At 42.2% G+C, this 24,292-nt stretch overlaps 1 protein-coding gene across 8 annotated transcripts in view; it reads right to left on the bottom strand.

Moving 5' to 3' along the window:
- The window catches only part of ZNF462 (zinc finger protein 462), a 90,353-nt gene that overhangs the window by 49,976 nt on the left and 16,085 nt on the right, over nucleotides 1–24,292 (bottom strand). For all 8 annotated transcript variants that reach the window (XM_068177609.1, XM_068177611.1, XM_068177605.1 and 5 more), the window contains exon 2: nucleotides 381–631. In XM_068177609.1, the coding sequence (XP_068033710.1) occupies nucleotides 381–600 (220 nt within the window). In that variant the 5' untranslated portion in view covers nucleotides 601–631. The remainder of the gene's footprint in view (nucleotides 1–380; nucleotides 632–24,292) is intronic.

The raw sequence follows: 24,292 nt of genomic DNA, 5'->3' as shown, positions 1-24,292 counted from the left end.
ACCTTCTTGAGGGAAAAAATAAAACTAGTTTCAGTTTGAAAACTAACAAATGCAATTTTGAGGTGGTTCATGGTAGTGAAAAACAACCATGAAAAGTTGAAAATGAAAAAATCAGTATGAAGAACCTCATGAAAAGAAGCTGGGAAATAAAGCCATCCTCCATGCTTGCATTTGCAGGGAAAAAAAAAAAAAAGCCATGGTCAGAGCAAGTATGGCTGATGCTAGATATCTGCTTTACTGACATAGCCATAAAGATAAAGATAATTTTTAAACCACAACAAAGGCTGAAACTAAAACACACCAAAATAAGACACATGTAAAATAGGGGGTAAGAACTGAGATCTTAATAGCTGAGATCAATCTTGGAGTTGGATATTTACCTGCTATATCATCTGCAATTGCAAATTCATCCTTTACAGAAGAAAATTCAACCTCGGTCTGGTTGCTAGCGTTGATAGAACCAGACCTTGGCTGGGTAGGACTCTCCTCAGAGACATCAGTTGGCTGCAGAAAAGCAGTGTGAACATCCTGAATGTGAGCTTTTAGGTCTTCGTAAGATGGAGCTCGAAAATCGCAGCCATCACACTGCAGGACCTCCATGGTTCAGTATGATCTTTTACATTAGAAAAATCTGCAAGAAAAACAGGAGAAGGAGAAAAGAACAATGATATGAGTTTACAGCAGCACTTTTGGAACAAATCCTGGAAACACCAAGGTAACACCAAGCTTCTGATGACTCAGTCATTTGCGGAGATTCCACAAACACAGTGGCGTGGAACTCAACCTTTCCCTACCCTCTTAAGAAGCGTCTGCTCAGATCCACAAGAAGTCCTATCTAGGTAGCTCACAAGCTGCTGACTCAACTCTGTGAACAGTCAACTCTCTGACAAGTGACTACCGATCCAGTGGACTTTGTCCTCTTGGCTTTTCCATTACATCGGGCTGTTTTTCAGAATTTGGTCTTGTTCAAAGACCACAGCCCATGTGCAGAGAAACGGCACATTACTCCCAGTCATACACTGGAATTTACAATCAGAAGACAGCAGCTTCTGCCTTCAGGAGACACACTCTAACCTTCCTGGAAGTTGCCAATTCCTGCCGCATTCACTACCACGCATCAAAAGGTTTCACAGGGAGAAATCTGTCTTTCTTCACAGCATCCTATCTGTCCTGACATTGAAACCCTAAACCTAACAGCAAGGTTACAAGCAAGGATATACTTACACAAACCCAAGGCAGAATACATTGCTCTGCCCTACTTCCACCAAGCTTTTAAGAGCACCTCCACTCTTTGTTAAAATGTTTACAATTTCCTTTCAGTCTATTCTAGGGACAAGACCTTTGTGCCTTAGCAGCCTGGGGGATGGAGACAGCCAGAGGAAGAAAAGGACAGCAACAAGAACAACCATACTGAAAAAGTACAATGGAAACACCAGTTCCAAAGACTCAAGAGTCATTATGACTTCCCTGATTTATCCAAAAGCCCTGCATACCTTCCAAGTACAAAGCAATATAAGATACAGTGAAGAAGAGTGGTTTAGTTGTGACAATTAATCCTGCGACAGAGGGTTGTTGCACTGCCATGAAGGACTGGAGACACAAAGCAGAAGCCAAACAAAAGACTTAGACCCTCCTACCCAGTGCAGTGCTTAGGCACAAAAGCTACCTACCTATGCTAATACAGCAATTGCCTCTTTAAGCTTCCATGCATCTGCTGGAAAAGGATGACAAATGGAGCATTTCAGAGGTCCAAGACACAACGCAGCCCACAGCAATTTAAATTCCATGTGTTTGTTGTATGTGGAGTATGGAGGAAGCAACCTACAAAGTGAGGAGAAAGCTCCAAAACACTAAGGCACAGAAAAAATAGAGGGAAATGCACCAGGATTTTACATGAAGGAATGCTTCTTCTGATAACCTACTAAAATAAACTTCTAGCTAGTCAAATTCCGGACAGTCTGAGCACAGAGGCTCTCCTCATATTTACCTACACTACTTTGCAGGCTGCACTGTGTCCTTTCTCTCCCCCCACTGCCTCTTACCACCAATAAAGAAAATGAACGCTGCACCAGCTTCTTTTCATTTAACAAAGTTACAATAATCGAGATACTCAAGCTTTTATGTGCAAGCACCAGACCAAATTGTGTGGAAGACGTTGCTATCTGCTCTGGATCAAATTACAGCAGTGAGTGAAGCCCCACCCCACGTCTCCTTTAGCACAGTCCATTAGACCTGAAAACAAATTTTTCCATGGAGCAGACGACTCCTGCATTTAGAGCACTTCACAGAAAAGCAGATCATCCAGTTTTCACTACCCATCCCCCAAGCTTAGTCCTTTCATCTCAGCCAAACAAGCCACAGCTCTACTGAATGTGTTTATCACACTTTCAAGAGATATGAGCCCCTGCGTCACTGAAGCTTTAAGACTCACTAAGCTGCCCTAGTCCTCTGAGCTTTGGGAGCAGCCATTTTAGCTCAGACAACTCCTGCACTCAGAGCCTCAGAGCTTCTTGCCTGTGCACAACATGGCCTCACTTATCTCAGCTTCAGCTCAAGCACACCAGCATTTTTTTTCTTTTTTTTCTTTTCTTCCCCCCCACCCCCATTTTAACTCCTCCTCCTTAGGTGATGCTTTAAAAACCACCATCCCCCAGAATCACATCTCCCTTTCTCCTGGCATGGCTTTGCCCTCCAAATCTTGTCTCTGCTCTCCTCCCCCTGCGCCCTCCACAAAGCTGCACCTTCTCTCCTTCAGCAGAAGGCTTGGGTTTCCCCAAACCTCCTCCTCAGGGTTGGGTTCCCCTGTCCCATGGATGACAAAATGAGGCGGTTCGCTCCACAAACGCTATATTCACAGCGTCAAGACACTGGTCCAAGCTGTCCTACAGGCAGAGGCGACAAGCAGCTGAGCCTCCCAGGACCAGAGGAGCAGGAGGAGGAGGAGGAGGAGGCGCGGGGGAGTGAGGGGGGACAGCAGGCGGCAAGCCTCCAGCCGGGCCTGTCCCTGGGGAGCTCTCCTGCTTGGCGCAGAAGACACCCCACCGCAGTCCCCTGCCAGATTCCAAAGTCTAATGACCTTTGTTAATCACCACCCAGCCTGTCTGCATCAGCAAACCCTGCCAGCAGACACACCCTTCACACAAAGGCTGTAGCTATGCCTTTTAAGAGAGGTTCTCTGAAAGCTCCATTGTGTGGAAGAGATGAAAAACAAGGCGAGTACACAATAAAAAAATCTCACTCTTCACCCCCCCTCAGCCCTCCCCCTCCTCAGGCCCCCGAAAACTTCAGACCCTTTAGAAACATCACTGCGAAACGCTGTCTCTTTTGGAAAACTTCAGGCCAGCTTAAGAAATAGAACACCAGAAGGGAGACCAACGCTGAGGATATGAAAAAAAGGACAATTCTGGCAGCTCCAAGAGGTGAAAGCCACCACCATCTACATTCATCTCCAGCACGCACTGCTGCTTGGAGAATGCATCCTCTTAAGGATGCTGGTTGCTGTCTACACAAGCTTAAACCAACCTTGTGTTGAGAGATATCATTAATAGCTGCTGATTACAAAAATGATGGAGACTTTCTAATGGGTTCCTGCTTGAATCTCAACAGGGTCTGCACCACAAAGGTAGCACCAAGCCCAAGAAGAGGTTAATCTTACTGCTTCCTGTGAGGAACAAACATCAGGTACAGCTGAGTGGACTTCAGTGTGATGTTTTCACCATGCATCACCTGCTGAGAGCAGGATGAAGCCTTCTGTAAGGCATTCCACTCTACCATTTCCACATTCGTCTTTAAAATCCCACCACTGCATAAAGGCTAAAAACCCACACTGCCAGTTAGAGCTCGTGTATCAAAAGAAACTGTAACACAATGTGCATTTCTCTTCTTTTTTGTCTGCATGGGACATGACACCAGGAGGTACTCACCCAGTGAAAAGAGCAAAGAGCATTTTCAAGCACAGATTTTGAAGCACTGGCAAGACACATTCCCAGCCATGGAGACTAAGCAAGGTTCACACGTCTCCATCATGGTCAGCAAAGCTAACTCATTCCATACCATCCTTTGCATTTTCAATAAGAAAATTCAGAGGGGAATGGAGGTGGAGTGAGACAGTTACCAAATCTAGTAACTCAGCAGCAGAAGTGTGGGTAGAAAAGCCCAAAGCTACCAAACAAAACCACCATTAAATGAATCCATAAATCCCAAAAGCCCTTGAATAGATTCACAAGCGATCTCTTGAGACCACACTGTGTATAAATAGTATGTGACTTCTAAAATACCCTTACTAATGCAATGCTAACCTCACAAAACATTATTAAAATGCCATTGTCTGGCTAATTTGCATTTGCAACGTCTTCTTAAATATGGAGGTATTCTCATTTTTCTTATGAGCAAAAAGCTTTCAAAACATTGGGCAACAGAGATTCTCAAAGCCACCGTTTTAAAGACACAAGATGGTCTCAAATAGTCTACAGCATCCTCCTCTACACTCACTCATAAATGCCTGAGAACATCTGAGACACAGTTGCATTAGATTTTGAGGTTTGTAAAAATCCAAAACAAAAGATAATTGTGCTTGTTGAACAACAGTAATTACAGAATTTGGCAGCAGCCAAAGTAGTAAAAATCATTATGTTTAAGTCTGGTTTTAAAGCTTCAAAATACAAAATTAATTGTGAAGCCCAAGGCACTGACCTCAAAATTGAGCTTCTGTGGTTTGACTACCCATCCGTTATATTTTGAGATGGAGTCAGCAGAGCTTCTACAAGTTAAGAATATGCACATGCACAACCACAACTAAAAAGGTCAGTCAGACCACACAACACTCTGCAAGCTTCCAGCTCAGCATTAGTAACACTCCATGTGAAACAAAGGCATCTCCAACTCCCCAGCCTTTCCTCTGGTCAGATGATCAGAGGCATCTTCAACCCCACAACTGAGGTTGCGCTCAGAGCACTCATTTTACTCAGCAAAAAGGTGGAGCTGAAGAGAAAATTTCTTGCCCCAAGCACGGAGCAGGGAAGTGGTTGAGTCACCCTCCCTGGAGGTATTTAAAAGATGTGTGGATGTGTACCTTGGGGGCACGGGTTTCATGGGTGAACATGAGCAGTGCTGCCTGATGGTTGGACTCCATGGTCCTCGAGGTTTTTCCAGTCTTCCCCACCCTTCCAGAAATTAACTACCAAACACCACGGAAACTAAATTTGCTGGCATGTAATTACAGATAAGACAAGTTTTCAAAATTCCCATGAGTAACACCTCAGGCATTTTTCCTTGCTAGAGAAGCCTGGGTTTTAAACCAATGCCTACAGCTATGCTGATGACCTTCCAGCCCTGCTGCCTGGGCTCCTGGCCAGGTTCAGCCCATTTACAGTGGAGCTGCAGCTCTCATCTTTGGATTTGGGGTTTTGGGCTTTTTTTCCCCCCGGATTTTTTCTTCTTAAACACTTTTTATAATGTAAGGTCACAACAGCAAAAATGAGGACTAAACAAATAAAACCATTGGATTAATGCAAAAACTGACATATTTGAGAAACTGGAAACCTGAAGGCTGTTCCAACTGGAGGAAGCCAGCCTCACCTTTCATTAATGAAAGGAAACCCCATAATTAATTAAGAACTCAGAGAATAAATTCAACTAACAACTACTGTCAGATAAACTTACTCAACTCATAGATCTTTTTCAATGACTGAATTCCAGTCAAGCTATTGGAATTCTTGGTCCTCTGAGGACTGTCTTTGTAGTTACTTCTCTGAGCTGGTAACAACATAAACTAAACTGAAACACCATTTCTTTTTTCACTATTTTTGTTTTCTTTTTTATTTGATACAACGGGGTTTTGATAGACCTCCATGGCTTGGGTTGCAACTCCACAATATACATACTTTGTGGTTTATATTTTCCTGTAAAGGACTTAATGATAAAACTGTATCACTGGTTACAGCTTTAATTATCATTATCTCCATATATCCAGTTTTGTTCCATTCTGAAACTCAGCAGTTAAGCACATAAGAGATACGTTAGCTGATGCCTGTGATTCCATTCTTCCAGTAAATATTTCCCTTGACTTACATGGAAATGTATATTAAAATGTAAAGTATTTTCAGGAAGAACTTTGCTATTGGAGATTCATTACAAATCAATAATAAAAACAATCTAAACTGAGAAGACACAAACTCATTTTCTCCCCAAAACGTCCTTATCTAGCTACCTGAAAGACTGTTTGAGCCTGAAGTGGGTTTCAGATAGGATTTCACAAAAGGAGGTCTTCTACACATGCTTCGTACATTATCTTCCACACTTTTCAGAAATCTCCCTGTCTTGGAAAATAGGATGGCTAACTCTGCTGATCCACATACAGTTGATATTTAGTTATGTTCCTGAATACAGACATTTAACATACCCAATAGCACACTAAATCTATCACAGCTTGCAAAATCTTCTACATTTAAAAAAAATATATAAACCACATTCTTAAAGCATATGGAAGAGATGATTCTCATTGCTACCAGAAGCATGGTGCAGTTCTCTTTTTTTTTTTTTCAGTTCAAGAACCTCTCACAAAAATAAGATTAAATGGGTCAAAATGATGGATACACTGGTATCAACTCAACTGGTTCCCCAAGACTATGACTTCTCAAAAATGGGGGTAAAAAAAAGGCGAAACTTCTTTTAAAAATCCAAAACCCCAGAAAAACGTAGTTATTAAATATTAATACCTATTAGCCATCTCACTGTAAGACCATAGCAGAATAAAGGCACACCATCAATTTCAGAAGAAGGTGTGAAAGGAGAATCACAGATAGTGGCACCTATCTGTCTGCTTCTGCTAGGGCTTTACTGACTCAAGCTACCTAAGTGCTGATGACTCCTCCTTTTCCCACAAATAATGTTTCTTCTCTTTCTTTCTGTCCTGGGCTCTAAATATATACCTGTTCTGTTAAAAAAAAAAATACATTAAGAGGCCATCCAAATGCCTGAAGGATACTTTCAAACTTCAAACTTTCAAACTTTTGAAATAAAAGCAGATTACAAATAAAATGCCACAATCCTATTAAACTACAAACTGAGATGGTCATACAAATTACAATTCTGGCCTTTTTTGTCCCTCTTTCCTTTGGGTTAGCTGTGAGGCAGTACATGATACAAAGCATAGGCAACAGAGTCTGAGGATAAAGAACTTCCCTGATGAGAAAAGCTCTCAAACATTAAATGCTCTTGCTCCAAGCAAGGCTAGGATGGGTACTTCTGATCTTCTGAATTACTTTCACGGCAAGTTATTAATCCCTACAGAATTCAGAAAGACACTAAATATATATATATGAGAATCTGAACAACTGGATGGTCAGAGTAGGACTTTCTCCCTTTTTACATATGATGCTTAATTTGCTGCACAAAACTAGTTTAAGAGGGAGGTGAAAAAGGATGGGGCAAAAATTTAGAACAGAAATGTGGTTTTGCCACTTGGTTCCTGTACTAACAGGACATGAGCCAAGTCATTCACCTCCCCAACAAAACCCAGCTCCTCAGTGCTCTTCTGCACAGACACAAAGGGCAAGTGGGCTGGCCCAGCTGAGGAAAACAGACACCAGAGCCAAGCAGCTTGGCTTTTGTACCCTGCTCATTAGTGCTCCCCATATGGCACAATGGAACTGAATGCACTGGGGTCTGGGGTTTCTAATTTCCAGCCAAGAGTGTATGGTAAATTACCTCGAGTAATGCTGTGGCTGTGAGTTAAGAAAGAGGTGCAAACCCCGGTGTATGCTGAGCTGAGAGGGAGAGGAAGATGTCAGTAGGTGGTGCTGAAGAACACGGCAGCACCGTGCCCGGGTACTCCAGAAAAAACCTAATTCCTTCTCATGCATTGCAAATACCTTCCAGGAGCTTTTACACAAAGGATGCATTACCAGCCTCACCCTGGAAGGAGCAGGGGAGGAGCAGGCTCCTCAGCTTGGCACAACCCCAGCAAAGACCTCGTCCTTGCCAAGAAAAGTCAGAGCTGCTTAAAAGGGGGTCCTGCCAGTGGCAAACCAGATATGACAAACTCCACCACATACCCCGCTGGACCGTGGACTGAAAGAACAGCCACAAAGTCTGAAGAGAGAAGAGGTTTATCTCCTCATAGTCATCTGCCCTTAAAACACCCTCCTTCCAATGCCTTTAGAAGTAATCTTGCCATTCACCCTGAACTCCATGCTCCATTCCATGGCCACTGGCAGTGCTGTGGCTGGTGGGCTGCGAGCTTTAAAGAGGACCAAATCTCAGTTTGCAGGAAGCACGGTATTTTTGCAGAGGCTAAATACAGCTTTATAAACTGGTGACCGGGCTAAACCATGGGAACACAGAGACTGCTGGATTATTTTAGGGGGCACAGAATTTTAATCTTAAGAGATCTGAGATTAGATCAGCCAACACAGCTGGTTTAAAACACATGCAGGCACTCTGAGTGTAGTCACAGAGGTGAATACCAAGTCACTAGCACTCAGAAACCACAAATGCAAAGGGCAAAGCTGTGTTTTGGGCCTCCAACTAAAAAAATGTGATGCCAAATAAAGCCAGAATATCACTAGCTTGAAAGATGTATGTGAAAAGTTGCTTTCCTGGACTCATGTTCCTCCTTTTAAGTGCAGAAACTGAACTGGACCTGATGTAGCTGTGGTGACAAAGATTGAACTTGGCTGATGAGAGGAGTAATCTTCCAGCCAGAAATCATTTCCCTAATTTGGCACCCCATTACCCTGTTTGGTCCCTCAAGATTCACTAAGTTCACAGGGCAGTTGGGAACCAAAGGAACATTGCCTGGATCAGATCCAAGTGATCCATAACCCTGTGCCTGTCTTTCACACCCATAAGAGCTCAGCTTCCTAAGGACCCTGGGGATTAAGAAGCCCTCTCCCCCTCAGTCCATCCAGAGATCTTACATGCTCCAGAGGTACTTTAGAAGTACGAGAGAATGTGGAGAGGATGGAAAAGGACTTTTAGATGAATGGTTTTAACCCCATAAAACCAAAGCACCAGAAGTCATGCTCTGTACCAGCCAGCAAAGCTGAGCGCAACAGCACACCACCTTGTGCAAACCCAAACCCACCTCATGCATGACTCCAATTATAAAGCAAGATCCACTGCTGAAACCCTGCTGGAGGGTAAGAAAATGCTGATTAACGAAGTCTAAAGATTGTTCAGCTCTCCCAGGCCACCCCTCAGAAGCACATGTTTGTTTGAGGAGCTCCACTGACACCCTGGCTATTTTAACACTGCCTTTGTCTCCAGCTATCCCTCCCCTTCCCCCAAGTTTTCTGCTATATTTGACATTTGCAGGGCAGCAAGCAGAAGCTTCTCTGTCTGCCAGTTCATTTCCTCAGGTAATACAAATCCACCACTGACCCATTTATAATACCAGACAGAATACACAGTTTTATTTGCCCACTGACTCACATGCAGTATGGCAGCCAGCATCTCTGCCCCAGGTAAAAGAACACACTCTTTTCCAGCACCTGACAGACCTCAGACCAGTGATTACCACTGGGCTGACACCTTTCTCCCTGCCAACCCCTCCCAAGAGTTCTTGTCCACCTGAGCAAGTGAAGGTCCTCTGTCTGTTTTGTAGTGGTGTCAGTAAGATGCTGGTCCTGCCAGCTGAGAAGGGATGCTACAGAAAAGGAGGAACAAATTGCTGCTAACACGCTGCCCAAAATTCTTTGCCCCAAACAACTTCAGCTATAGATATAATCCTTTGGATTGCATGTTGAGGTGCACTATGAATGCAATATCCTGGGTCTAAATGAGAACCTTGCTCCTTTTGCTCCCCATTTTCACTCACCTACTCCTTCCAGGAATCAAATTTTTGCAGCTGGTGTAATAATACAAAGCTCGAGTACAAAATACTTAAAATAGCACTCTGGCTCATAATCATAATCATTAATGTGATACATAGACGGCAGACAGGCTCTAGAAGAAACCAAGTGGAACATTACAGTGTACTTCAGGATTGGAGGAAAGGGAATTCCGAGTGATCCTGCAGCTATGGATCACAACATTTGTGAATCAACCAGGCTTAATGAAAGTTCTCCAGCCAGAAAGTGGTTTAATCAAACAGGAATTAGAAACTATTACATTAAAACAAGGAAAAAGCTGTTAGTCCCTGTCTGTAAAAAAAAATATACTTCGTTATGCAGGTAATAATTAAGAACAATCTCCCACACCAAAAGAAAAAAAAAAAAAAAAAAAACAAAAAAAAAAAAAAAAAAAAAACCCCAAAAAAAACCACAACCAACCTCTTGTTAACCTTATTTCATGTCTTTCCAGTAATAAACATCTTGTGCCCCTGACTACTATGAATGCATTCAAATTAAGGAGAAATTTAGTATTATAGCTCAATTGTATCAAAAATGGCAAGAGACTGAAACTCCTAATGGGGTTCTTCTGTCCTAGTTTAATTCTTTTTGCTTTAAATAATCTGTTTGAGGGTCAGCCACTGACATCCAGTTTCTTTTTCTTCCTCTTAAGAAATACTCATACAGCAAATAGATCATAAAGAATAAAAAAATCCCCAATTTTCTTTGCAATAAAGGCTTAGATTATAAGCAACTGCATCCTTCAAAAGCTACAATCCTTGCAAATATGTGGACATTACAGAACTCTTAAGAGTTTTTTTTCTCTTCTGCAAGTCCATTACACACCACCTTATTTTCTTTTCATCTGTTGCAAATGCTCTACATTTAATGATTTAAAACTCAATAATCTTCTAGCATTTATATTTATCTAGGAAGGTGACAAAATCTAATTTTAGAACAAAATAATCAGTCTCCATTGTCATAAGATGCCTCTCATTTTGAAGAACCATTCTCAAATGGCCCTAAAGATACAGGATGACACACGTGATGAAAGAAAAAGTGAAGCAAAAACTTCACTCCAGAATATGCAAACAATTGCCAAACTACATCTATAATCCCCAGTGTCTCTTGTCACAAGGAAAGTTCTGTTCAAAACTAGTTTGTCAAGATAAAAAGTATCTCTTGAGGTAAAAAAACCACAAACCAAACCAAACCAAAATAACCCAAAAACTGAGTAACCTGGAATCTGCACCCAAATACTTTATTTCTGTAATAGAGAGAGTAGACTGGAAGGGGTTTTCAGTTTCCCTGGCCTAAAAGAGGACAATTCTTGGGGAAATTCAATGTGGGGGGACTTTTAAAAAAGCATTTACATGTGTCCCCAGTAAAAACTTGAACTGTCTCCAATTAGGAAAAACCAAAATGCACTTAAAACCCCACAAAGATTCTTAGACAAATTCAAGAAAAGTCCAGTGGCAACTCAGGCTTTGTCAGGGTTTTGGTTTTGTGAATAATAAGAAGCAATAAAGACAAGCCTCAGTAGAAGCGTTAAATAAATGGCCAATAAATGGTCTTCTAATACGACCTGGCCTCAGAAAAACCCTTATTTTGTTGCATTACTGAAAATTGGTGGGACAATGGCTCTTCAGGACAGATATTCTGCTTTTGGCTATGTGCTTTGGGTCCCAAAAAGGCTGTTTGGAACTTTAGTGCCTCTGTCTAAATAACTCCATGGCTAGGAAAACCTTGACATTTACTCTACATGCAGAAGTGGATAGGAGTGGTTAATCTATTTTTAAGTTAAGAAAGATGGAGCAAAAAAAAAAAAGTTTCAAAATATGCAAAAGAAACCCAGAAGATTGAAGCCCTGTGGTGGTTTAAAATCCATCTGTAAACCAAAGAGAACCTTCAGCCTGATGAGATACAAACAGAATTATGGAATTTAGCTTGCCTTTTAATCTGGGAAATTCAGAAGTAATGTTCTGAAAGCAAAGGAAGGGTTTTCTGGCTCTCAGTGATTTCAACAAAGTAAATTCACCTATGATAATGACAAAGGCACATGTGCTGCATGGGTACATAATTCCTATTATCTTTACTGATTATTGTAGAACCATTAAAAAAAAAAATGGAACCAAGTTTGACTTAAAGGGAAGGCACTTAAAACCTTCCCAACTTGCTGCTTTTCCAAGATGTACATTTAAGTACTTTCAGTAGATCAAGTGTCATTGAATCCTCCAGCTCAAGGAAATTTTAAAATAAAGCAGGATTAAGTTCAAAGCAGAACCCCATAAAGAATTCTATTTGGTTCCTACAAAAGGAATAAAGATGGAAACAAGCAAGCAAGGAAAAGAAACAAACAAGCAAAGAAAACCAGAAAACAAAACCTAAAGCACAAAGACCTATGTTAAGACTGTGCTGTTAAAAAAAAAAAAAAGATTTATGGTGGTTGAAAGGGACAGGATGTGTCTTTTAATTTACAAATGGAGAGGAGACAAGGTCAATCACATATATAAACAACATACTCTCCTTGCATTAAGAGTCCAACTAAGTGAACAGCTCTTCAGACACAGCATTCAGCAACACCACTTGTGAGTCAGGTGGATCTCCTCCCTGTTTCTTTCATACCAAAAGAGGCATACATGAACCTGATGACACCAGAATTCACACAAAGAGTATTCTGAGATACTTGATTTGTTTTGAGCCAATGTCCTTGAATGGTAAGGAAAAAAAAAAGAACATAATGTGGTCTGCAGTCCACTCTAGACTTTTTTCCCTTTTAAAAGTCATTTTAATAAGAGGCATTTGCACTTTTTAAAAATTCATTTCTAGCAACAAGCATTCATTCAGGCGTGGGTTCTTGTTTGCAGGAATGCACGCAGAGTCAAAGTTCCACATTAATTTATGACCTCATTGACAAAGTGTCTTATGGGAGAAGTGTACAATCAGTTCTGCGCAAATTTCATTTTCCCTTCTGCTGTTTATGGAACACTGAAGCATGACAAAAGACAGGATCTTATGTTTCAGGTTTCCATTCATTTATCACAGACAAGTCATTACGGTCAGCAGAAGTGACTTGCTCTCAGAGACAGCAAAGACTGAAGTATCTCCCTGGTTTTCAAATGGCTGCAAATTCAAAATGAAATCTGAAGGTTCACGATTTCAAGTCGCAGATGAGAAACAAAAAGGCAGATATCTTTAAGTATTTCAGGCAGCAATATTGACAGTCTATTCCATCCAATCACAAACTCTTTATTTGACTCTCTAAGTCCAGGCCACACTTGTTGGTGGGCTGTGTGTGTGTGAAAAGCAAGCTGAGTGAGTCTGCCACAAAAACCCCTTATTCCTTTACCTGGTAGTGGAGAACCACAAAGAAGTGAAGCAGCCTTGCCTCCAGGTCACACAGCTGGCCTGTGGCACAGACTCCAGCCCTTCCCTGTGAGGCCACGCTACCTTCCTGTGTCACTGTCCCTGGAATCCCAGTGCCAACTTTCCACAAGAAGAAGAAATGGAAAAGCTCTCCAGTGTGGCAGAAGTTGTAATTCCAGAAGGAAAGGTAAATTAAAACACCACACACAAGGATATAACTGATGCTCTTTATTTATCTTTGTATTTATTTTCTAACTGGAGTTGCCATTTCCACCGTTCTGCACAGAATCCAGACCTTTTGCTGAAGAATTTAGGTCAACTCAGCAAAATGTCAGAGCTGAAGAATACCAGTAGAGATGGAGTTTGAGGCTCGCAAACAAGGTCTAACCCTCATATTACTTGACATTGCAATGGAGGATGTACATGGTAAAAAAACTGGGGTTTTTTTGGGAAGCTTTTTATGAGGGTGAGGAAGAATATTTGTTTTGCAGTGCTGGCAGCTATAAAAACTGAAATCTGATGATCTGAGAGGCTTTTCTCTTAACAGGACTTTGCCCATACTGCTGAGTCTTTCTTCCCAAACTCTTCTAAATAATCAGAAACATCTTAATAATTCTGTTCTAGCAAGTAATCTGGACAAAATCCCATCAATACTTACTAGCAATCATCAAAGAGAGTCTCCTTTATAGCACTTTCATAAAGATACCTGCAAGAGGAACTCTCTGGGTCTTCCTTAATGTCTTTTTTTAAGCAGGAGATATTCAAGACCATAGAAGAGGAAGTTTGATTTAATGAGACCTCTCTTTCACACATGCTAGCTGGAGCCACAAAGCATGTGCACACTTCCACTCTACTCTGGCTAACAAAATTTACGACAGCAGCAAACCAAGCAATTAGTTTTCACATGCTGACAGTTGCAGCTATCCTTCATTGTCTGTGTATCACCACAAGCAAGACAAAGGTATTTTACAGATTTTTTTTAAACACTTAGATTGTACGAGAATCACGTCCTACAAAACCTTTAGGCATCACATCACCTTCAGCCTATGTTCAACCAGTATGTGAAGCTATTAAGGTTTTTTCTGAAAATAAGGTTTTTCAATAAAATAAGTGTTCCCTACTGAGAGTCTGGATGTCTAAGAAAACACGTCTTTCCAAAAGGCTCTGTGCTCAGAGCCATGCACAGCCTACCAAGGACTCCTGATCCCATTTCATGTGAACCCAAACTCTGCAAAAGGAGCTTACAGACACAGAGCAGCCTCTGTAGTAATCCAAGATACTGCTGGCATTCCTGCTGAAAGGAAGCACACTGAGCATGCTTCATCCTATGTCTGCAGAGCAGAACCAGCCTGAGCCCTGCTGAAAGCCAAGTGTGTCATGGGCAGCTGTGACTGCTACTTTGCCTGGGCAGATGAGGAAAAGCACCTCTCCTTTGGGTGTTTGGGGTTTTTCTTCTGCCTGTAGCTGTAAACTCAGATACACAAACATTCTTGGCGCAGTTGGAAGACACCCAGCAAAAGACTCGGTTTGCCCTTACTACAAGGTGCATCTGGGCACGCCATGCAGTCAAAAGCATGGGCTCCAATCTTTCAGCACACCTGAGGTGGCACACAGGCTACAGATAAGGCTGTGCACAGCTGCCTCCTGCACACAGTTTCTGTCAGGATCGCCTGAGAGAGGAACAATCCCAGCTGCTCCACACCCAGACCCTGGAGGAACCCTGGCTTCCCACCCTGGCCAGCCCAGCTCACAACTGCCATGGGAGCTGGTGTGAGATCAGATCAGCACTTCGAGGAAGCAGGCAAAAAAGGGTTAAATCTTTCGCCGCCTTCATCTCTCTCCACATTCATAATTCATGAAGAATTGTATCTTCCTAGGTTCCTAGACTTGTTTGTCTGAGTAGAGTCACTTTTTCTTTCAAAGGACCATTCCTTTCTAACATAACTTGCCTCACTTTCCAAGCTGTACTCCTGGCACTAAGCCATACCCTTTCTGCTTTTCTGTCAAAATTATTCTTCCTGGTCTATCCACTATCTCCTCTGTATGCCACTCATCCTCCAGGTCTTCTAGAAAGATGATCTGATCATCTGCTATTTCTACAGTCCAACAGATAAACACATGAGCAACACAGCTCTGAAGCCAAAACAGTTGGACCTTCCTTTCTTCTGAAGCTGTTTGTCAGCCCAGTCACTCAGCACTCAGCATGACATAAAAGCCACTGCTTTTCTGTCTTAAGAAAGGAGCACATTCTCAAAAAAGACTGCTCAGCTCAGATCCCTTACTCAGTAGGGCACAGAAAATGTGGGAGAGAGAAGGGAGAGCCAGGAAGGACCTACAGCAACCATCACCAGGAATGACTGGCACTTGTCTGTCCCTCAACCTGCTGCTGCTGAGGGGCCTCCCGTGCACACCAGAAAACTGCCATCCAAGGCTACAGAAGGCTTGTATTTCTTCCTCTTTCTTTTTGAGGAACAAGGCTCCCTTTTTCGTTCTCATTGTCTGTTGCTCTGGGCTCTGTAACTGATACAACCATGGCCAGCCAAGGTCCTGCGTATGTGTGTGCGTGTGTGTTTGCTATGTCTGGATCCTCAGGAAGGCAGCCTGGTATTTTATTTTTAAACTTTGGCTCCTGTTGCACAGCCCCACATATAATGGCTCCACTCCTGAAGGTTGGATAGTCTTCTGCTATCAGTTTTCAAAGAAAAACAAAGCCACCCAAGCCAATGCCACCAAGAGAACAGGAGCAAAGTTCTTGCCTTAAGATTTTCACTCTCACAAAAAATAACACCCCAGGATATCACAAAAAATATTAAGCCATCAGTGTCATCCCAGCTTCATGCTGCTGTATTGTTGCAAGCTGTAGAATATTGTGCAAGTCCCAGCAACCGCTGGGTGGTTTTAGAGACTTCTCTAGGTTTTTATTTCTAGAAATTTGCTGGAGTACTGCCAGTTTTCCCCAGCTGAGGACCAGACCTTTATGTGGATGAGTACTCACTACGGCCTTTTATTACGAAGTGGAGGACTGAAACAGGAGTGAGTTTCTCCTCACCTGGATGAAGAACCTGCAGTGGATCTCCCAGGTTTTAGAAGGTGAAGGAGGCAGAACCCAAACATACTAATCAGGGACTGGCGCTATTGTTCACCCTTCCTGGAGAGCCTGCCCTTCAGATGTGTTGCAAAGCTGACAAAATAACTGATATCCTATACCTCTAAGCCACCTGCACTACAGGATCATTTCAGCAGTGAAGGTCCACTGTCAAAAAAGGATTAAAAAATTGTTTCATTTTCAGCTGAGCACACAGGGCCTATATCTGTAGGCTTGATTACTGGAAGAAAGGAAATGTTCAAGCTGAAGACTAAAGGACTTGCACCCATGTCTGGGAGAAGAGATTTGACACAGAACATGGGAGAGAAGTGGAGAAAAAGTGGTTTTATATCTTATCTTATATTTACTTGCATTTCATGATGGGACATCACTAATTAGTGCTATTTATAGGTTAAAATAGTCACTCATTCCAAAAACAAGGGGAACAGCTTCAACATCTCCTTCATTCCTGATCTCCTTTCTTCTCCCATTGGCTTCTTGCTCCTTCAGTCAGACTGCTGCTGAGTTCTGAATCTTGAAAGAACCCTTCCAAAACTGAAACTATAAATTAAGAATTGAAAACAACCTGTCAATTAGAGAATCAAAATTCTCCTTCACGCTGCTGTAATAATTGGTTTATAAAGTAAACAAAAAAGCATTTACAGTGAGGCCTCTACTGCTGACCTTCAAAACCAAGCTAATGAACTATTTTTCCCCTGAAACTGACTTGTTTTTGCATCAGTTAACAAAAAAAGAGGATCTAATGATAGTGCTTATTGTTAAAGTCTTTTATAAGCACAGAAGACAAAACGACCTAATCTCTAGCTTTCCTAGATTTATCACCCTTGACAGACCAAAGCCTAAGATTTTGAGAGATGACTAACAAAAAAAAAAAAAATGAAACCAAATTACTACTGAAATTGCTGAGACCCTCAAATCTACTGAAATGCATTTACAATAATAATTCTACTGCTAATAATAATTTCAGATGGCTTAGCTGGGCTATCTATAGTAGAATGTTAGGCTACCCTAGGAAACTGACATGTTGACAAATTATGATTGGGTTTCTGTGCAACAACCTCCTCTATGGTAACTACAGGACAAAAGCCTCTGGTTCCCATCTGTAAAACCAGGACTAAAGTTCGGGGTGACTTAAGCACTGCTAAATTCCAGAGGAAACCAGAGATCTTCCTTCTGGGGGATTTATTTATCCTTTAGAAATTACTGTGTGAAAGTCTACAGTAGCTCTGTCAGGACTTTAAAAAAAAAATCTATTTCCTTTTATTCCTCTTCTGTAGAGACAACAGAAAAATGCATCAGACTGTGAAGAGGAAAGCAGCTTCTACCAACCTTCAGCACAGATTACACCTGGAGAACAAAATGCATATCACTTGTCTATAGCCTAAAATGGAGATATGGAGGAATGCCCAGTACAGAAAATCAAGCCTTAACTGATAAGTACAAGCCCACAGTCAGCCTTATCATTTCACCTAACTGGGTTTATTTGCTTCCCATTCCTTTGCCAGGTGTGGAAGAACCTTCTTGCACATTCTGGTAGGACACAACCAACTCCCTGGACTCCCTGCAGCTCCACATGGCAGGATTCTCATCAAATGTGCTTTAATCCCTAAACTGGCACCAGATAGCAGCACTGGGAGTCATCCTGCTGAAGGTTCAGCTTTTACAGCTACACAATTTGTCCACAACCAACTCCATCAAGCCTGTCTCCCACCACAGCATCGGAGGAGAAACTACACTTGACCCCTCACAACTTTTGACAGTCCATCAGAAATTCCAATAGCTCTTCAAATTTTCCTGCAATTCAGTTAGAAATTAGGAACTGTTTACACAATGTGCATCTTTCTAGTCTTAGGTTCCAGCCACTGCATCTTTTTACAGCTTTATACAGACTCCAGATTCCTGTAGTACTCTGCAGAGACAGGCAAATTGGCTGATTTTAGTCCTCCAAATGTCACTCCTGAAAAGCTCTGAAAGGAAGGAATGGACTCCCTTGAAAGCTCCACCTGAAAGCTCTCATGGTGAAGCACAATTTTCTAGGCTTCAAACCTTTACTATCACGAGCATTTCCATCCTAGTCCACTTAGCTATTCTAACCATTTTAAATATCTATTACTTTGCAGGATCACTTTTTTTTAATTTAAAAGGAAGACAGGAGCATTCCTTTAAGTCCACACAGGCTGCAAAGCCAACATATTTCTTGAGTGAGTCTCAGACCATTTTCTGTTCCACATTTTCTGTGGATACACATTTAACAGATACAAACTGAACTATGAGCTTTTAGGTCTGACACATTAAAAAATATAAATTACTGGCATAGAAAGCAGACAGAAAAAAGGAAAAGTCTCTTTAAACCCTGTCAGATACCCTTCTTGTCTGACCTGTGGGATGCTTTTGTTTTGAATGGAATGGGTCCAAAATACAAAGGAAAACCCTTGCTTATCTCTTTGGGATCAGGGCTCTCAAAGGCACAACACTGGTGTTATTTGTTTGATACATCAAAGCAAGGTCATTACTTACTTCAGTCTTGGAAAGATCCAAAAGTCTTCTGATACACCAGAAAATCCAATGGCCAAGGAGATCTGTGACTCTCCTGCACTTTCTGCATGGAATTTTTTTTATCCCACAGTCCCTTTCTCCTAGAGATGCAAAAAACAGGTGCCTCCCTCTGGATGATCCCTGAGGCACTGACCCATTCTCAATCAGTTTTACTTGTTGGAGGGGGAAAAGACCAAAAACAAACAAAAACTAAACCACAAAATATGTCAGATGTAGGTCCAAAGATGGTACAAACACGTTTTGATCATTTGTCTCCTACAGCTCAGCTCCACTGAGAACATCTGACGACCACCCAAAAGTCTGTTGTAGTCTCTCAAGTGTAATTGATAATTCCTCAAGTTTTGTCCACTGGAACTGCAGACATTCACTCTGCTTGACCTAACAGATGCCTGAGAACCCAAGAACATTGCTGTTATTCAGACTTTCACGCAAGCCAATCCTCCATGCTTCCCGTGCTTCCTCTTTGATATAGCACACAATATAGCAACCCCCTTTTTTTTTTTTTTTTTGCAAAAAAATGATCAGCTTTATGACTGGCACAGTGCTCTGAATTTTCAGAAAGCAGAGACTGGTCCAGCTGTCTTGTATCTTTAGAAGTCATATCACTAGGAAAATAACAAAAATACCCCACAAAGATAAGATCTGCCTAATATCAATTTGGGACTGTAACAGCTTCAAAGGATACTTTTCTCAAGTTCTCCAAACCTAGCCAAGATCCTCTGCTGTTCCTCCTACTTCCTGAAGAGGTGAGTAAGCAGAAGATAGTAAGAAATAATTTTGCAGCCTTCACTGATTCACAGTTGACCTTTTAATCTCTGCCTAGTGCCAGGCTGATACTGTTCTTTCACTTTTAGACCCAAAACTTTATCACTTGAGAGAATGCACTTTTTTTTTTTTTTGCATGATTTATGTGCAACCATGAGATTTTTCTGCTTGTCCTCACACTCAGGCATGGATTGAAAGCTCATTGAACTCCCTCCACTAGTCATTTTTGGAATATAAACATTTTTTGATCACTCTGTCCAAATAACACTGACTTACTTCAGACACAGTTTGCAACCATGGTTGAATAAAGGAGCAACACTAGTGGTATTATTTCCTGTCCCCAATATTATTCCCCTTAGGTCAAAGAAGCTGGAAACACATGCTGGTGGGTTCTGGGTCAAATCCAGCATGGCACATCCTCTGGGATGACTTTTTAGCCTCTGCTGAGAATAAACAGAGGGAACAGTGAGGTGGACTGAGAACTGGCTGAAGGACAGCTCTCAGAGGATGTGATCAGTGGCACAGAGTCCTGTAATTAGTGGTGTCCCCACAGTTTGGTACTAGGTCCAGTATTGTTTAATGGCTTGGGATAGAGTGTCCCCTCAGCAAGCTCACTGATGATACAAAACTGGGAGTGCTGTGCTGCCCTTCTCAAAGGCCTGAAGGGATGGGTACAGCAGAAAATTTTGAAATGCAAAAATGCAGGGTCCTGCACCTGGGCAGGAATGACCCCAAGCACCAGCACAGGCCAGGGTGGTCTGGCAAACAGCTCTGCAGAGAAAGACCTGGAGGTCCTGGAGGACAAAGAGCTGTCCTGAGCCAGCAGAGTGTCCTGGGGATGAGGAGGCCAATGGGATCCTGGAGTGCCCTTGGAAGGACACTGCCAGCAGGTCAGGGGGGGATCCTGCCCCTCTGCCCAGCCCTGGGAGGCACCTCTGGAGTGTTGTGCCCAGCTCTGGGCTCCCCAGGGAGGAGGGACACAGAGCTCCTGGAGCAGAGCCAGCAAAGGCTCTGGGCGTGAGCAAGGGCCTGGAGCATCTCCCTCACCAGGAAAGGCTGGGGGAGCTGGGGATGCCTCTTGAAAATCTACAACAGAAGCTGGACCAAATGACTTCCAATGGTCACTTTCCAACCTGACCCTTGCTGTGAGTCTGTGCAATTCTGTGAATTTTCACAATTATTTTGGGACACTAAACAGGCCAATCATGGCAGCCCAGCCATCACACATTGGAAACTTTCAACAGAGGCTTCCAATCAGGAGAGTCTGATGACTTTCTGATGTGTTTTTTTTAAAGTGGGCTTCTAAAGCAGAAGCTTTGTTCCCAGTGCATGCTGATGATGGACTGTCAGCATCCTGTGAAATTAATTTATGTCTCTTTTGGATTGACAGACTTGTCTAGGCTGTACGTGGGAAAACAAAGGGCAGAAGGGATCTCATGGACAACCAAGACTGGTTCTGTTATCACAGACACAAATCTAATCTCCATTAACTTAAAGAAAAATAATGTGTTTGCTAAAAAAAAAAAAAGCAGCTCTTGATCCCTGAGCCAAGGAATGCTTGATTTTAAAGAAAACTGGTTCCATATGAAAGCTTTCTGATCATGGTGGACTTAACTGCTAGCATTTTCTAGTCCCAGTGACCATGCAAAAAGGTAATATACAGAGATCTAACCAGCCAGGTTACTGATATAAATTCTATACCCCACCCTCCAAAGGATTCATTCCTCAGCTGAAATACTCCTTGAGGCTGGAAGTCATATATTATAGTTCTGAAATGTGAAGTAACCCTCAATTCTACCCAGCTTATCAAAATTCCCTGCCTGGCTTTCTCCCTTCTCATATCTCCTTAGCTTTATTATGCTTTTAAAAAAGAGAGATTGCTACTAAAATCCCAGTTGGGTTAATTTTACAGCTGGAGCACTAAAAACCACAAGAATCTCCCAAGTAGAAGGTTCTGACCGTCCCAGTAGTTTCATCATTCCAGCCCTTCCTATGCAAAAGTCCCATTAGGAACACAACTTAGAGGTATCCCAGAACACACAGACTATTCAGGTAACACAGAAAAAAGAGAAAAAAAACAAAAACAGAAAAAAAAAAAAAAAACCAAGAAGAAAGTATACAAGAAGTCTCAAGCAGGAGGTCAGAGTTCATTGGATTTAAAGACCCACTGACCTTCCTTCAGGAGAGGGTTGGTCCCATATTCCAGGCCTGGAGCATTTCACCAGTTTCCTAATTACAGATCAGATTTTCTAGGCAGGCTACAGAAGCAAAAGTGTTCCTTCAACACCAGTAGTCCACTGCCACATTTTCCCATTACGAGCTTGTCAGCCTGCCAATGCAGAGAACTTCTAGAACTCCTCCTTGCTCTCTTCCCACAGAACACAAAGCAGCATATTCCTTCAGAAGCCCTATTCAAACTCCCTTTCTTCTCTATGAGCCTGCATCTTTGAGACAATGGATAAGAGGAGGCGGACCACTTCCGCCATTCATTTGCCCAGCCTGCTGAAACGTCAGATCTGTCTGATCTTGCAGCAGAAGCATTATCCTTTGTTGTGATCAGGTTGCACAAATAGCTGTGCTTGTATCAGTCACAGAGATTTTTCTTTTTTTTTTTTCCTTCTTTTTTTTTTTTTTCCTTCTTTTTTTTTTTTCATGACCAATATGATTTACGGCTTGCACAACACACTGTGTCCTGCTAAAAATGTTGCAGTTTTGTTTTCCACCAGGCAGCTCTCCTACAAAAAAACTCAGTTCAGCGTTAAATGAAAGAAAGAAGTGGAAAACGCACAACGCTGTTTCTGCATGTATCCTACACCAATGTGCCAAAATATTCCCAGCCCTCACACAAAAGAGCACAGAGTCACCAGAAGCACCTGAACAGGCTTGAAGGAGTTAGAGAGGCACAAGATTATTGCGACTCCCAAGACTTCCCACCACTTCTCTGAAGGTTGGGCACTCCTCGTGCTCATCAGAAGCAGCTGCCTTTGCGTGTCCTAACAGCTTACTGCTTCCCACACAGACAAATTGGGCTGGCCCCAGCCACCCCCAACGCTGTGGTGACATACCTCTGCCCAGAATTCACACCTGGACAGCTTGCAAGCCATCTGCAACCCAAGAGACAAAGGCTGGCCACTGCCAGGTCGTGTGAACACGCAACGTGGTGCTGTCTGCTGAGCAGTTCTGTTTCCCACACTGACAGAAGAAAAATAAATCGCCAACCTCTACTGATAGAGGTTACAAAACGTGGCTTTAATTCTCCCTTCCCCTTGTTCTACCATAATGCACGCTTGCTTATGAAAACAGTTGTTATCAAACATCCTTCCTCTTCCTAGGGCAGAAAACCAAATCAACCAGAAAACACAGCCGGTCAAGTTCTTCAGAACTTCAACACATCTGAAACCCTCATTCAAGCTGGAGGTTGAACATTACCCACTACCTCCAAATTTCTTATATTTTTGCCTAGGTGTAAGTATGTACATAAATATGCTGTCTCTGTTATCAGGTAAAAGCTCAAATACCAATTTCTGGCTTCTAGCCAGCATTTAAAAAGGAAAAAAAAAATTGCTAATCCATGGTTGCAATGGAAAAAACACCTACCACAGGGAAAAAATCCTCCTGCCTTTAGCCAAATCTAATCTAATCTTTTCTCACAGCTGTAATATCACTCTGAATGCTTCACTACCTAACTTTAGCTTCACATACGAAGCACAGGGAATTACTGATACACACCTTTTGTACAAGGCCAGCCTGAAAAATACCCAACATGGGTGGCTGTGTTTAACATTCCTGAGTTTGCCATGAGAAACGGTACAGTTCCATAAGATATTGCCATTTTTAGTAACTACAATACCCTCCAAAATGCAACAGCATTATATGATTTCTGTTCCATAGAGGCTTTGATGTTCCATCTATTATCCCAGTCTTGCTTTAGCACATATTTTATATTAGAATGCGTTCCAGGAGGCATATGGCAGTAGAACTAGGTCAACCATTAACCAAATAACAGGAAGCTGCTCTGCAGAGCACACCCTTCAAAGCTCGTTTAATGAGCTGGCTCTTCAGAGTGTGTCCTTCAGTAAGGTTGAAGCTAACTGTTCCACAGGATTTTCCTTAAAGACATAAGTTTGTCCAAGGCAGGTGATTTATGGACATGACAGACTCTGAAGAGCCATCCCAGAGTCTGAAAGCATCTGGGTCAGATGTTGAGATGAAGAACAATCCACAGTCACATGAGAGACAATGAATACCAGGAACCAGCTCTAATAATTTCCTCATCTTAGATGGGAGCAGAGCCCATTCCACTATGAATCTACTCCCACAACTTCACGGGAAAAGAGCAGAGCCTTTGTAGAGTGTGTAGGGAAGGATACCATCACTAGATAAAGATTTTGCATCTCTCTGTCCAGATGAGTCAACTCCATGCTTTTGCAACGTTTGGGGGGAAAAAAAAGGGCTGATGTTAAGCCTTGCAAGTCAGTGTCTGACTAAATTCTTCATGACTCCTGCTTTCTCATTGATCTCATTTAGATACATGGATTTAACATCATCTGCCAAATCCAGTAGAAGAAAAAGTCCATCATCATTGCTGGTATCTTCATTTGTTCCACCTCAATCTCACCAATTGCTTCCACTAAATATCACATTCCACACTTCTAAGCAACCACAGATG

Source organism: Anomalospiza imberbis, chromosome Z (genome assembly GCF_031753505.1).
Source record: "Anomalospiza imberbis isolate Cuckoo-Finch-1a 21T00152 chromosome Z, ASM3175350v1, whole genome shotgun sequence".
NCBI lineage: Eukaryota > Metazoa > Chordata > Aves > Passeriformes > Viduidae > Anomalospiza > Anomalospiza imberbis.
This window is presented reverse-complemented; position numbering and strand designations above follow the sequence as displayed.